Consider the following 14346-nt stretch of genomic DNA (forward strand, 5'->3'; position numbering starts at 1 on the left):
CTTTTCAAAACGTGCCCGCCCAGTCCTTCCCGCGTGTGCTGGCCGTACAACCACACCGCCCACCAGCGGGGACTCCAGATCACACCGGGTCTCACATGGCAATCACAGGAACAAAAGGACGACAGACAAGGTGGTCGAGTGGGGCGACAGAGAGCAATTTTTTGTTTTTTATCCCTTAATTAAATGGATGCAAAACATTTCAGTAAGCTGAACTGGGGGGAAGTTTACAGCATTAAAAAATCAGCAGCACAACAGCATTCATAACCATTTTGTATATCTACATCAGAGTTTTGATTTTCCAACTTAAGAACCAGGGGATCAGAGATTGCTTCAAAGTGTGAGTCACAAACTAAAATCAGCTACTGTCCTCCAACCAAAAGGAGAAAAAAAAAAAAAAAAGCAATAGCTAAAGTCTGCTGTTAATAAAACATTTTGAATGATAGCAGGAAATTTGAACCCCTGAGACTGTGTGACCTAATCTTATCCAAGTCTGAACTTTTTAGTATTAACAAAAAATACTCTTCTTAAGGTTACAAAATATATTGAGGCATTTTTCTCCCAATGGGGATTGTAACTCTGAAACAATCTGATTTTGGTGCCAGGAGGCCAGAGGACGCCTCGACACTGGGATTAGTGCATTAGACACAAGGCAAGGCCCTAAACTCCTGGCAGCAGGTAGTTTATAATTATCAAGAGATTTGTGATACAGCTTTATCACGAATCACCCTCACAAGGAAAATTCATATCCAGCCTTACTTGTTAAGTGTACACATTTACAGTTATGTAATTCAAGAAGTGCTTGGTTTTACATTGTCAGGAGATCTTACATGGAGGTGTCTAAAAAAAAATCAAATAGAAATCAAAGGTTCCGAATCAGAATTAAATTTTTAAAAAACATGTCCATCCAAATAAATTTGCTCTAAAGCTCATTTAGTAACTGAGATCTCAGTGGAAGTTTAAGGTTGGAGACGACAAATCACGTGGGAGAAGCGGAATGCTCCCTTCACTCAGGTCTCCTTAGAAAGCGGAGCGGACAGGTTTCTGGGTGCACGCGTGCAGAGGTGTTTCTCTGGGGGTGGGTGGCGCAGATAAAGCAAGAAGTACAGTATTCGACTGCAATTCAAAATATCAATGCAGCATTATATGAGGCGCCACGTTCAGAATGATGTGCTGGAAATTACGAGACGCCTCTGCTCAGCTTTCTTGAATTTCAAGCATAATTAAGGGGCAATTGCAGCAAAACTCTACTGGTACGTTGGTGGGAGCGCAAGACTGACCCACAGCTTTTAAAAAGGTAAATTAAGAGGTATTACAGTTACAGTGCAAAAAAAAAAATTAAAATTTCAAGCATAATACATAAACATAGCACCAAACGGGGAGGGGGAAAAAACGCATGCAAAAGAAAAGAACTGAGGTATTTAAGTGAAGAGTGCCGACAAGTCTGATCAAAGAAACTTAGGCAAATGCCTAAAAGTGTCTTTTTTCTTCCTTTTCCAAAGATGGAAACAATGAGCTAGTTTACCTAAATTAATGGCCTAAATCACAGACATATCAAAATTACGGCAGTTTATCGCAAACATTAAACTTTCATGGCGGTAACAGCGCAGCTTTGGTAGGTGAAGCACGCAGCACTGTGAAAGCAGAGTAAGAAATGTGTGTGTGAGAAGATGAAGGGTAAGGTGCTCTGTTCTGCTTCTTTACGTAAGTAACCAATCCATTATAAGATCTGCAGCATATTTTAGGTGTGATATGTATAAAGTTTATTTTGTTAGAGCAACAGCCTACAGGGCAAGGTTTATTTGCCACAGACAACTTCCATCCGTGGAACTACCTAGCTGGAGGTTTCTAGTAAAAGTGGGGTATTTAGCCAAAGATGATTCTTATGATGTATCTTTTAAAAAATCCATAGGTTACATATTCTGATTTTGAAAATGTCTTCAGTACACCTGACAGAAATTCTCATATAATCCTGTCATTAGTTAGGTTACAGCTATACTAGTGAGTCATTAAGTATCACGCTGTCTCGAGGTCTAATGCATAATAAACAGAATGAAGGGAATGTGAAACAGTTTGTTCCAGAAAGATCAGAAGTGAAAGAATATCCACAAGGATTTTACTTTTAAGGCAAGAACCTCTTTTATGCAAGACAACATGGCATGAGAAAACTAGGATGTGATCTGCCAACATGCCGGCCCATGCTGATCAACAATCTGTCCCTTACTAGTAAGTGCAATAGCGACCGGGAAGCATCGTCTTACGCAATGCAACGTGGAAAGAGAGAGAGCACTGGCACACTCCTCTCTCAAACCACATCCCTCTACTCGGCTTATCGACGCCGCAGGGCGGGCTCTGCCACGCACACTGATGGGTGCCCAGAGCTCTCAACAGAACCCGTTGTCGGGGTGGGGGGGTGCTGTTTCAGGTTTAAGCTCCTTGGCCTCCTAACTCTAAGCAAAACCGACAGAAATTAAACTAAAATGAAACAAGACAAAAACGGTCAAGAATCACTTGGAACACTTGCGAAAATGTCATCAGTAAAGCACTCTCGTGATTTAAACAAAGCAGAAGTGAGGAAAGAAGACGAGAAAGATTGTGTTTGCGCAAAAAACTAAAACTACGGTTAGTTTCAAAATTTTTTACATAGGTTAAATGTTTTATTCTGTAATCTATCTTGTTATCAAACAAACTTTACGTTCTGCCTTCAACTCGTTCCACTCACTATCAGTTTTAAATCATCCTTTTCAACTTAAATATTTTCCACCTTAATTCTGCTTTCCTTTTTTTTTTTTTTAATTTAAAAAGGGGTTTTCAGCTGTTGGGAACCTGAGGTTGATTAGCTTTGAGGCTTCGCAGGGCTCTTCTTGCTGCTGCAGACTTGGCAATCCTGTAACTTCGGCCAACGCCTTTGAACTTCCCCTTCCCGACCACTTCCACGGTGACTCTGACCTTGCCATCGTAGGTTCTCTCAGCTGGGCTGCAAAAGAGCCAAGCAGCTCGAATGAGAAGTCAGAAGTATTTATTGTTATTGTCAATCAGCACCAAGTACGTACTCTCAGGCTGAGAGTCCCCTGTAGAAGCTGACACCGCACAGAGGAAACGTGTGTTCTGACAGCCTCCCACTGCCAACAGATGGTGCTGCCACTTCCTTCTCACTTCCCGGGAGCAAAAAGAGCCAGTGAATCAGGCTGCAAATGGCAACTGCAGGACAGCATGGCCCAGGGTGAGTATTTCCTCAAAACCGTGAGTGTATGGCATCTCTGAGGACTTTCCCCCTTGTTTTTCAGTGAGTTAATGCTCTTCCATGCACACTTTCGCTTACCTGAATTTGGCAGTTTCTGGTTCCATTTCAAGCAATTCTCGCACAGGGGAACGGGGCACATTTGCAGAAAATTTTTCTGTAATCAAAATGAAAGAATAACGTGCTTAATCTGCTTGTTTTTTTTTTTTTTTTAAGTTGCTTTGAATTGTGATCCTGCTTCTTTCGAAGGGGAGCCAACCATACCGATCAGCGGCCGCATCATGGGATAGTACACCTGCCAGACCGTCTCCAGCGACATCCCGCTGTCCATGTAAATGGCGCCCGCAAGTGACTCGAAAATATCCCCCATGGCCTTTGGAACTTCAATATCCTCTTCTTTCTCTTCATCCTCCTCGGATCTCCTAAGCTATTATAGTGAGAAAAGAAACTTGTAAGCAGAAAGGCCTCCTAGAAACGCAGTCTACAGAGATGTTTTTCTTTTCTTGGATGTGACTCCTACCATCTCTTTAACAAGGGCAACAAACCAAACATTTATGACAGGCCAACTACACTGTAATAGGCTCTTCATAAAAGCTGTTGCTGTGTCCGACTCTGAGACCCCACACCCTATCGCACACCAGGCTCCTCTGTCCTCCACTAGCTCCCAGAGTTTCCTCAAATTCATATCCACTGTGTCCGTGACGCTACCTAACCATCTCATCCTCGCCACCTCTTCTCCTTTTGCCTTCAGTTTTTCCCAGCATCAGGGTCTTTCCCAATGAGTCCAAACACTACCTTATCTTAAAAAAAAGTTTTTCACTTAAGAAAAAAAAAGCCCTTCTCTATTTAGTATTCTGTATTCAACAAGGGGGGAAAAAAGATGACTCTCAAATAAAACCAAAGACAACCCTACCACAAACTGTAATAGTCAATATATTTATGAAAAAAAATTCAAATTCATGCACAATCACAGAACTGAGTGCTGAAACAGCTCTGCCCGCCGGCAGCTCGGCCAGGAGCCAGCAGAACCCTCATCCATGCAGTGTGAGCAAGGGTGCGCGCTGCTGCAGGAGAGCAAACCGCCACTTTTTGACAGAGAAATTCTGTTTGGAAGGTGTTTTCCTCCCAGCTCTCCTTTTATTAAACCGCTTAATTAATCACTATGACAGAGAACCTGATACATAGTAGGTATTCAAATTAATAGAATAAAAATTTACATAGGCAGCAAATGCCTTTTAAAAGTTCCTAATTCTTTGATGTGGCAATTCCGTCTCCAGGAGCTCATCTTAAGAGGGTAGCTGGATATTTATGTGTATTTATCACATACATGTTTATCAAACCCCTAACTGAAAATATGTTAACCATCCAGACACGAAGGAGCTGTTTGAACACATTACACTTCAGCCATATACTCACTAGCATGTAGCCTACTAAAAGTCATAACCCCAATTAATAATTATTGGAGAAAATCACCCACAGTATATCAAAGAAGAAGAACAAAGCATGTGTGATAGAATTTCATTTCGTATGTTATGCAAGTTTATATTTATATACATTAGCAACGAAACATCACAAAATGATAATTTTGGTTCTTTTATTTTATAAAATACAAATTACTTGTGAAAGAGAAATAAAAAGAAGAGAGGAGAGCCATGTCTAAATGGATTGCTTAGCCACACAAAATTCTATACAGTGGGTTTATAATGCTGACTACTGGAAAAACAAGGCAACTTACTGCTGTGGATGGGAATTTTAAAACTTAACAAGTTTACAAGTATCTACTTGTGGCTCAGACGGTAAAGCGTCTGCCTGCAAAGTGGGAGACCCCGGTTCAATCCCTGGGTTGGGAAGATCCCCTGGAGAAGGAAACAGCAACTCACTCCAGTACTCTTGCCTGGAAAATCCCATGGACAAAGGAGCCTGGTAGGCTACAGTCCACGGGGTCTCAAAGAGTCAGACATGACTGAGTGACCCCACTTTTCTTTCTTCACCAAATTTAATTCTCTTCTTTTACAAATGAGGAAACTGAGGCTGAGAAAGGTGAAGACTTTCTTAAGATCCAACAGTAAGTTAGAGAAGCCAGACATGACATTCCCCATCACTTTTTCGTAACTTCCATAAATATGTTTATATAAACGAAGGGCAGGAAAAGAATGAACAAAAACTAGCAAAAGCCAGTAAGTCCAACTGTCATCAAAGGTTTTTTTGACCAAGGACCTTATTTTTCCAAGCAGGGAATCGAACCTGTGCCCCCTTCATTGGAAGCTGAGTCTTAACCACTAAATCACCAGGGAAGTCAAAAGATAAGGTTAGTTTTAGCTAATTCCTCAACTTCTAAGCTTACGTATTTCTACAGGAGGAGACTAGAAGCAATACTGAATGTACCTGAGGTGGCTGTGACTCCTGGTCTCACTGCTGGCTGTACTCCACCTCAGGCCACTAATCTCGGAAGAGTGTACCAGGAGGAAGAGGGAGGAAGGGTACCAGCTATGCCCCTCCTTCAGCACACTCGACACCCAATTCACCGCCTGACCCTCCGCCCTGCGGCTCCACCTCCAAACCCAGGCTCCCCACTTCTCTCATAGGACGCCAAGGAAGTGCACTCCTCCTTAACAAAGTTTGTGTAACTAACAACAGGGAGGTACATGGTCAAGAAAGAATAATTACAGTGGCTACCAGAGTTATGAATGGATTCCGAGTTCTCACAAGAAATCTACGGAAAGAACAGAGGGGTCGGAATGAAAAGAAGAAATGAGAGGGCTCTCCTGGGTACCCAGGTATGTGGATGGATGTTAGTGAAGAATCAGAGGCTGGAAAGATCTCAGCAAAATCTTTCCTTATAAAACTTCAAAACAGGACACACACACACACACACACACACACACACACACACACACACACACACACACACACACACACACACACACACACGAGAATTAGCTCCATCACCAAAAGGACCTTTGGCTGAACCTACAATAGACATCTATCAAATTCCAATCCCTAAAATTTTAGAAGTTTGCTTTTTAAATGAGATTTCCCCATTTCAAGAGAAGCAGGATGTACATTCGTGATGCTTACCTGAGATTGAGCAAATATTTCTGATCTATTTTAAACAGAGAAAGGGCAGAATCCACCATGCCGAGCTCTCACTAAGGTTAAAGCTTTTTTGGGGACTGGGGTCGGGGGGCTGCACCTCTCTGGCGTGCCTGAATACTGGAAGCCCACACTGGGGGGTAGGGAGGGGGCGCGGTGCACCTCTCTGGCGTACCTGAATACCGGAAGCCCACAGTGGGGGTCAGGGGGGCGCGGTGCACCCCTCTGGCATGCCTGAAAACCGGAAGCCCACAGTGGGGGTCAGGGGGGCGCGGTGCACCTCTCTGGCATGCCTGAATACCGGAAGCCCACAGTGGGGGTCAGGGGGGCGCGGTGCACCTCTCTGGCATGCCTGAATACCGGAAGCCCACATCAAGGACTAAGGATGAAGCTGCTGGAAGCCCCTGGCTCCTTCTCCTCACCAGAATGACCACAGTACCTGCGGCCAAGTTTAAAAGGGCTGCCTGAAGACTATGACCCATGTAGGTTTCCTGGAGAACACAGAGCGTGCTGAGGACCACAACCCTGGCCTTCAGCTGGCTCTTTGGATGGCTGTGTTGAGAAGCCTAGTTGGAAGGCTTTATAAACACTGAACTCAACGTATCTTAAAACGGCACTAACCTCGGAATCCATTCCTTGCATTTCGTTCTTCTCGAGCTGAAACTGCACGAAATCGTCGATGACGTGGAAGAGCTCGGGAGAAACGGCCTTAAAGTACTTGTGGTAGTCATATTTCACAGCCAACGACGCGAAGATGGTGTTGTTGACCAGAGCAGAGCGCAGGTCAGTCAGGACCCCTGGGGAGTGCTGCCGTGGGTCTTCATAAAGGTGCTTGGTTATGAGGTAGTCCAAAATTGCATCTCCCAGGAATTCTAAGCGCTGGTAACAATCTGAAGGAAGATTCAAAGGGAAGTCATGAGAGCCAGCAAAACCACCGACACGATTTCCAAATAATAACTCAGTTAAAGGATGGATTCCCCCAAGACCCACTGAAAAGACCTTTATTGAGAAGGGGGTTCCATTTATACATATATTCTTCAATGACAGAATTACTAAACGACATCCTATTGAAGCTTCTGGAAATTAAGTTCTAATGGCAAATTAAGCACACTTCTGATATATAAATTGGGGTCATAAAACCCTTAAGTTGCCAAAAGACTAACGCTCATTAAGAAAAAGGCATTTCCCAAGTGACATCATTTCACTGAGCCTCTTCCTTTGGCTCTCTGCTGGCCAGGTAGGTGCTGGGACATCATTCTAAAGCCTCCATCACGATCCGCATCTAGCAATGTCAGACCCTGCACGTGTCCCCTCCCCACGGTCCGATACCACCACTGGGCACTGTCCACTCACACTCTGCGAAGTGTGGGGGTGATACACACCTCACCACTCCTGGGTTACATTTGTTACACAAGATGACACTTAGTACAAGAAGACCTTCTTCTCAAACTGAATAAAAAATGGTGAATTTGACACAAATCAAGAAGGAGAATAGCAGGGGCAAGCAGAGACCTTCAGCAAAAATGATCAATGTCAAAATGGGAGACTTTATCAACACTAACCAACACTTCTATTTTCTCACACTGATTTAAAAGGAGCCGTTCAACTGTAGAAACCCAGGTGGGAACATATTAAGTGAGCGGCCCCCTCACGCCCAGTCAGCTCAGAAGCGAGGGCTGAGACCGAGTAGAGCCCAGGGCTCCTTCCAGGAGAGTGCGGTAGAAAACCAGGCCTCGTTTCTTCTCCACAAAGAAAAACAGGCTTCAGTTTCACCAGCGTTTCTAGTCTAAGCCAGATAATTTTTCACTTTTGGTTTTACATTCTTCTGATCATCTTAACCTACATTGTTTGTCTTATACAAACGTTATACTCAGCTTTGGTTTTCTGAATTCAAGCGCTTGTGACTCTGACATAGAGGGGAAAAAAAAAAAAAACTCCAGACTCTCGCTGTTTCACAATCTGAAGCTGGTTTTGGTTTTAGGCGCCTATTCTCCCTTCTAATCGAACGGACTGGGAGTCGATTAAATAAAGGAGAGAAAGAAACATGGAGCTTACTGCAAAGCAGGCGATGGGAAGAACAGAGCACGGGCGATGAAACCGTCCTGTGCCAAGAGTTTCTTTTAATCGATTCCTCTTTAGACTTTAAAAGACCTTAAGAGAGGGCCCTTTTTGTTCAGGAAGAACAATAAAAAGACATGGGGACACATCCAGGATATAGGAATAAATTATTTAAGAACCTGAAGCAGCAGTGACCGGACACCATAAAGGCAGTGGGGCAGGATAAAACAGCAAAAACACATCATAATACTAGGCTCAAATCTAACTATGCTGCACAGAAAATGACGTGAGCTGCTAAGACAGCTCTGCTCCCAACTCTCAAAGTTTAGGAACAGCCCAGAAAGATGAGGGAAAAAAGGACTGTTTTCATTTTCCTGCGCTTCCTCCCCCCACCGTGCATATTAGGCTCTAAGTCTGTACATACACAGATTATTCTCTTTACATTATTTTACGGGTTGATCCAATTAACACCAGGCCTCATTTTCAGAGCAGCAAGCTGTGGTCTGGGGCTCCTTACCCGTGATCGTATTGTAGTGGTAGGAGGCGTGTGTAAAAGCCTGTAGAAGGTAAGCCTTATTCTTGAATCTGTAGTTGATTTTCTTTTCGAAATTTTCAAAACCCGAGATCAGGTGACGCAGTGTCCTGTCTGCATCGGGGTGATCAAACATACACCTCGGGGGGATCTTCAAACACCCATACTCCAAGTCTTTCAACACAGAGGCTCGGTAGCCGGCTCCAGAGGCGGCCGCACGGCTCCCTGAAAGGGTCTTTTGTTGGCTGGTGAAGTTCTCCCTGGCCGGGCACATGGCCTTTTCCCGATCAGTCCTTCTAATTACCGGGAGCACCTTCAGACCCAGCGAGCAGAGGAACAGCTGGGCAGCCCGCTCGCCGCAGCTGGTCAGGTAGCAGCCCAGCAGGGCCTCCACGCAGTCGGCGATGCTCTTGTCGGCGATGCACTGCTCAGTGTGCAGGTCGTAGGAGATGGACTGCTTCCCGGCGTCGACGCCGCAGTTTTCTTCTGATGGGTTCCAGAACCCCACCACAAAGTCATCCTCTTCAACAGCTTTGCTCGGATCCAGATAGCACATCGCATCCCACGAGCTGTAGTCGAAATCCTCAAAGTCGGATGAGAATGGCAGACTACCCAGGGAGGACTTTTTGGGCATTTTCCACTCGTATGCAGAATCGGTGGCGGAAAAAGGAGAAAGCGAGATTTTCTTGACGAAAGCCCCTGACCCCATCAGCATGTTATCTATGAACTTGATGTGCTCCTGATCGTACTCCAGGAAGTCGTCCTCATCGTCGGCGTCCTCCTTGGGAGCCCTCCACATCAGGTCCTCCTCCTCCTCTTCCTCCTCCTCAAAGTCATCGTCCAGTTTGCCATTAGCCAACATGCAGTCTTTTGTCTGGAAGAGGGGGAATGGGGAAGGAGGGGAGACATAGCTGCTGTTTTTAAAAGGGTTTGAGACTCAATAAAAGCAAGGGTTATGGATAATTTCAAATGACAACCACAAATACTAAAAGGCAACTTTCAAATCATGGCCATTTGTTTTCAATTAACATAAAATAAGTTATTTAATCATATAAACAAAGTAAAACATGTTCTTTGAATGTTCATTTTCTAAGTTATAAAATGACCTTTATCTAGTATGAAGCTTTAAGTTAAGGATTTTATACACGGATATAAAGTTTAAAATTAAGGCTCACAAGGCAAAACTTCAGCTAAGAATTATAACTCTGGCAAGATACACAATGAAAGCTCTCATATGCCGATCACAGAGCTTTTCAATTTTGCTGACAAAGTTTTAAAAGAAATTTTTAAAGATTTTCAAATTAACAAAATTAAATTCCAGGTGTAGAAAAAGCATAACCTCTGCAATTCAGTAAGAGTATAATATATAAACAGATAAAATTACTTTCTTTATAACATTAAAAATGTACAGTGGGGTTTCATGATGAAGTTTTTGTCCCTACTGCCACTTCAAATCCAAGCACATTCGCTACAATGTAAAAACTAAACTGCCCTGCTTGGAAACTAAAAGTGATCACTATGAACTAAGCTATGAATTTGAGAAATTATGCTTTTCCCTGCAGGGTAACAGATTATAGCATAACTGACAAAAATAGAAGACAATTTAGACTAACATGAAACACAACAATCCAATTTCTGTCAGAAGGTCTTTGCTAATTCCAGTTTCTCGGGCAAAAGCTTATTTGTGAGTGACAATCTTAATAATGGGCCAGGAGTCAGTAACCATGGACCTTTTCTGCAATGCCAGAAAGACACCAAATGTCTGTTGTGCAGTGAAAAAAAGAAAAGAAAGAAGACTTTACTTGGGGAGAAAGGCAGGAGGGTGTGCTTCAATTTTGATAGTGACAATTTTGCAGAGTATTATGACATAAAGGTTTTCAAGCTTTCTGTGGAGCACTTTTTTCAAGAGAGATACAAACAGCGCATTTGTCTGAAAAGAAACAAGTGCGATGAACCAAGCCGTGTATCTACAACTAACTTTCTTTATATTTTTTGATTAAAAAGTTTATGATTTCTTTTCAAGAATAAGGAAGAACACCAAAAAAAAAAAAAAAAGCTATAATGGTGGATACCTCTAGGGACTATTACCTAATAAAAACCTTATACTTTCCCAGAGTAACATGAGATGTTTTTGACTATCTGGTCCGTAAGGAGGGGGTGGAAAAAAAGGCCAAATTTTTATTTTAAAAAAGACAATAATATTTTCATTTAAAAAAATCCTTATATATCTTTAGTAAGATGCTACCATAACCAAAAATTGGCAAAGTGCAAAAAAGGCCGGGGTTTTATCAACAAATAAGCTGTGTGATCTTGTGCAAAGTTCTTTAATGCCTCTGGGTTTCGGTTTTTCTATCTGCAAAATAGTGGGATTCTACCTTACTAAATGGTTTCCACGAGCACTTCCAGTTCTTTAAGAATAAACAAAAACAAAAAAACACTAGCAAGAAACTCTTTGCTCCCACAGTTCAAGTTCACTTTCCACCTAAGCTATTCCCACCTTTGGCATCTGTATGCAAAGCTTTCATGTAAACCTACTTGCTGAGCAGCGAAGCAAGCAGAATAGGAGTGGATTAAGCATAAGCTTCCCAGTAGCATCTAACAGTCTATTTCAAGAAACAGAAATTATTAAATAAAAACTAAACAGTATTTTAATGCAATCTAAAATTCAAAGTACCAGGCCATTTGAAATGCTAAGGAAAATAAGAACTTTATATTGCATCTTTAAAAAAAAATTTTTTTTTAATTAAAAGGACATGCTAATATCACCTTTATGCTAAAAAAAAAAGTTTTTAAAGCACCAATGATACTATGACTATTTAAAAGGCAGGATAAGTGTTTCTGGAATTTTTGTCATAGACATGCAAGATTTTCTCTGAAGTTCTCAAAATCATACACACTTTCCTCTAAGCTTCTTTCTAAATTAATAACATATATAATTTTTCTAACCCAACTTGCATTAAAATATTCAATGCTCTGCCAGGTAAGTCCAATTTCTATAATAAGTCAAATACTGCACAAGTATAAAAAAATACTCAGTGAAGAGGTTAAAAAATCAAAACAGGGTCACCAAGCATGCTACCTGGAAATACTTAAAAACAGATTATCTAGGGCATATATGTCAGAAAGAAGATGAGAGAAAAAAAAAATACATATAGAAAATATAACTTGTGAAAGAAACCGTATTCTCATTGCTGATCTTTAGTAGAGATAAAGTAACAATTAACCAGTTCATCATTAATGCAAAATAAATGTCTGAAAAATGACACTGCTGGCAAGATGGCCTCCCAGCCAGCCGCCCTGGCCGGCGGGCTTCCACAGCTCCGGGCTCCCAGGCCCAGCGAGCTGCCCTCTGGTGGCCTCCAAATGAGACGAAACGCAGCAGCAGCTAATGTTCGCAGGCTTCTTTTGAGTTTTTGGAAAGATTTAAACCATTTCCAGGAAACTACAACCTTTACATATTTTTATTTTTTTAAGGTCACAAGAGGAGAAATGAGGAAGCCCTGAGCTGCAAAAGCAAGATTTTACTGAAATCATTTCACAGACAAATTTGAGATTATAGGCTACTGATTTCACTGAACAGAGCTAAGGATCTATGATAAATCGCAATATGTAATAGTCAAATGAAATGTCACAGAGTTAAGCCCTTTTTTTTTTTTTTTTGAATCACACCAGATACTCTTTTGCCTTTGGCAAGGGAAGATAATAGAAACTGTTCTCTATCGCAGTTACAACACTGTTCTAAATTCAATGAAAAGAAATTAATTTACTATATTGAATTTCTACTCTATTATAAACACACTAGGGAAAAAAAAAACCAAAAAGTTAATAGAACAAGATTCTACCCCCTCACCAGAAAATAAATCCACCCAGTTACAAGAAACTTACCATTTCATCTTTTTCCCATTTCTCTGTGTTACTTTTGTCTTGATTTACAACGTAACCAGGAGGAAGCCAATTCACAGGGGGGTCAAATATGGACACCACCATGCGGCTGGGCAGCCCCTTCTTTTTTCCAAGCCGATACAGATTACAGTTGCTGACCTGCAGCGGAAAAAAATTTATGCAACACTTATCCATAAATGATCACTGTGGAAACTCATGTAAGACATTAATGTAATTTTTATCTACAGATTCTTCATATTCCATAACTAGTCATCAGTTACAGTTTTTCTACCTATTCATGATAGGAATATTAAATTCTCATGTAATCTGAAGATAGAAAATTCAAGCTGCTGATTGGAGCTATCAAAATAGAAAATAATCGAAATCTACCAAGTCCAAAATGTCCCAATATTCTCCATGAAATAAAAGGTGGAAGTACCATAAACTCTAGCTATAAAATAAAAACCAGCACTGAACTGAACTAAAATAATTTTTTTTTTTGCAATATGGCTTCATTCATTTAAAATAATTTTTTAAGTTCCTTGAACCTAAACTATAAATATGATTTCAACTACAATGCTTTTCCAAATATCACTCTTTTGTTTTGGATGGCATTTCAAGATATTTCAACTATTTTAAAACAGAGCAAAGGCAATAAAGAGAAATTCCATGTTCACTGACATCAATAAGCCAGCTTCACTGTCTTCCCTCTGGTCTATTTTTTGTACAGCCTTCATCTCCTCCATAACCTACTCAAACCGCTATGTCTCTGCCTAGTTTTTACTTGAACACCAAGGTCTAGAACTGCCAATTTCATTTTCCGAAAACCGGGCTCCTTTTTATGTAAGTACTTCACGAGTCCCTTTCCCCCATGTAACTCAACGCCCCTGAACAAGCACCCACGCTGGAGAGGCACTGGCTGGGATGTGACAGAGAAGCGGTCCCTGAAGCCTGCGGGATGGGGAGGGGGAAGCCCCCACGAGGCTCACTCCAGGCCGAAGGGCTTTCCCACGCCGCCCGCATGGCGTAAGTAGACTCCCGTTTCCCTCTCCACACCGTGGGACCACAGCATCGCAGATGCCAACGAGAGGATAACATGCGACAGGCACTTGGATGGAAATTACAAAGTCAGTGGAAATGGTCTGCAGGATGGAGGAGGAAGAAAGAGCTCAGAGAGGGCCCACGGGAGGTACAAGGTGGGGCGGGCCACGTTCACATGGAGACATGAGCCAAGCAGCAGAGTAGCAGCAGCAGGTGTGTGCAGGCCCGGGAAAGACAGCTGGGGAGGCCACTGGCCGCGGCAGGGCTGGGGCGAGCATGCCCAAAGGGCCTTCAGCACCCCACTGCGCGAGTGACAACGATCTCCGCAGCAAGTAAAGAGTCAGAGCTTTCTAAGCAGCGGGATGGAAGGACTTTCAAAACGGAAAATAATTTCTTTCCTACCTAAGAGAATGCAGTTACTTTCTACTCACTCTCAACCTGTGCAACCACCCCAGGGAAATCTCGTTTGCTCTCAATTAGCACTCTTAAAAGACGATTCCCC

The 14346-nt window shown here is 42.3% G+C and overlaps 1 protein-coding gene across 3 annotated transcripts in view; it reads right to left on the minus strand.

Annotated features, from left to right (window-relative positions):
* DICER1 (dicer 1, ribonuclease III) overlaps window positions 2621–14346 on the minus strand; it is a 68786-nt gene continuing 57060 nt past the window's right edge. For 2 of the 3 annotated variants that reach the window (XM_018066181.1, XM_018066182.1), the window contains 6 exons: window positions 12807–12962; window positions 8907–9795; window positions 6953–7221; window positions 3503–3665; window positions 3320–3395; window positions 2780–2974 (listed from right to left, as the gene is read on the minus strand). In XM_018066181.1, coding sequence (XP_017921670.1) covers window positions 2809–2974; window positions 3320–3395; window positions 3503–3665; window positions 6953–7221; window positions 8907–9795; window positions 12807–12962 — 1719 coding nt within the window. In that variant the 3' untranslated portion in view covers window positions 2780–2808. Of the gene's footprint in view, window positions 2975–3319; window positions 3396–3502; window positions 3666–6952; window positions 7222–8906; window positions 9796–12806; window positions 12963–14346 lie in introns of all 3 variants that reach the window. The other variant, XM_018066183.1, reaches the window with a different exon arrangement.

Source organism: Capra hircus, chromosome 21, assembly GCF_001704415.2.
Source record: "Capra hircus breed San Clemente chromosome 21, ASM170441v1, whole genome shotgun sequence".
Classification (NCBI taxonomy): Eukaryota; Metazoa; Chordata; class Mammalia; order Artiodactyla; family Bovidae; genus Capra; species Capra hircus.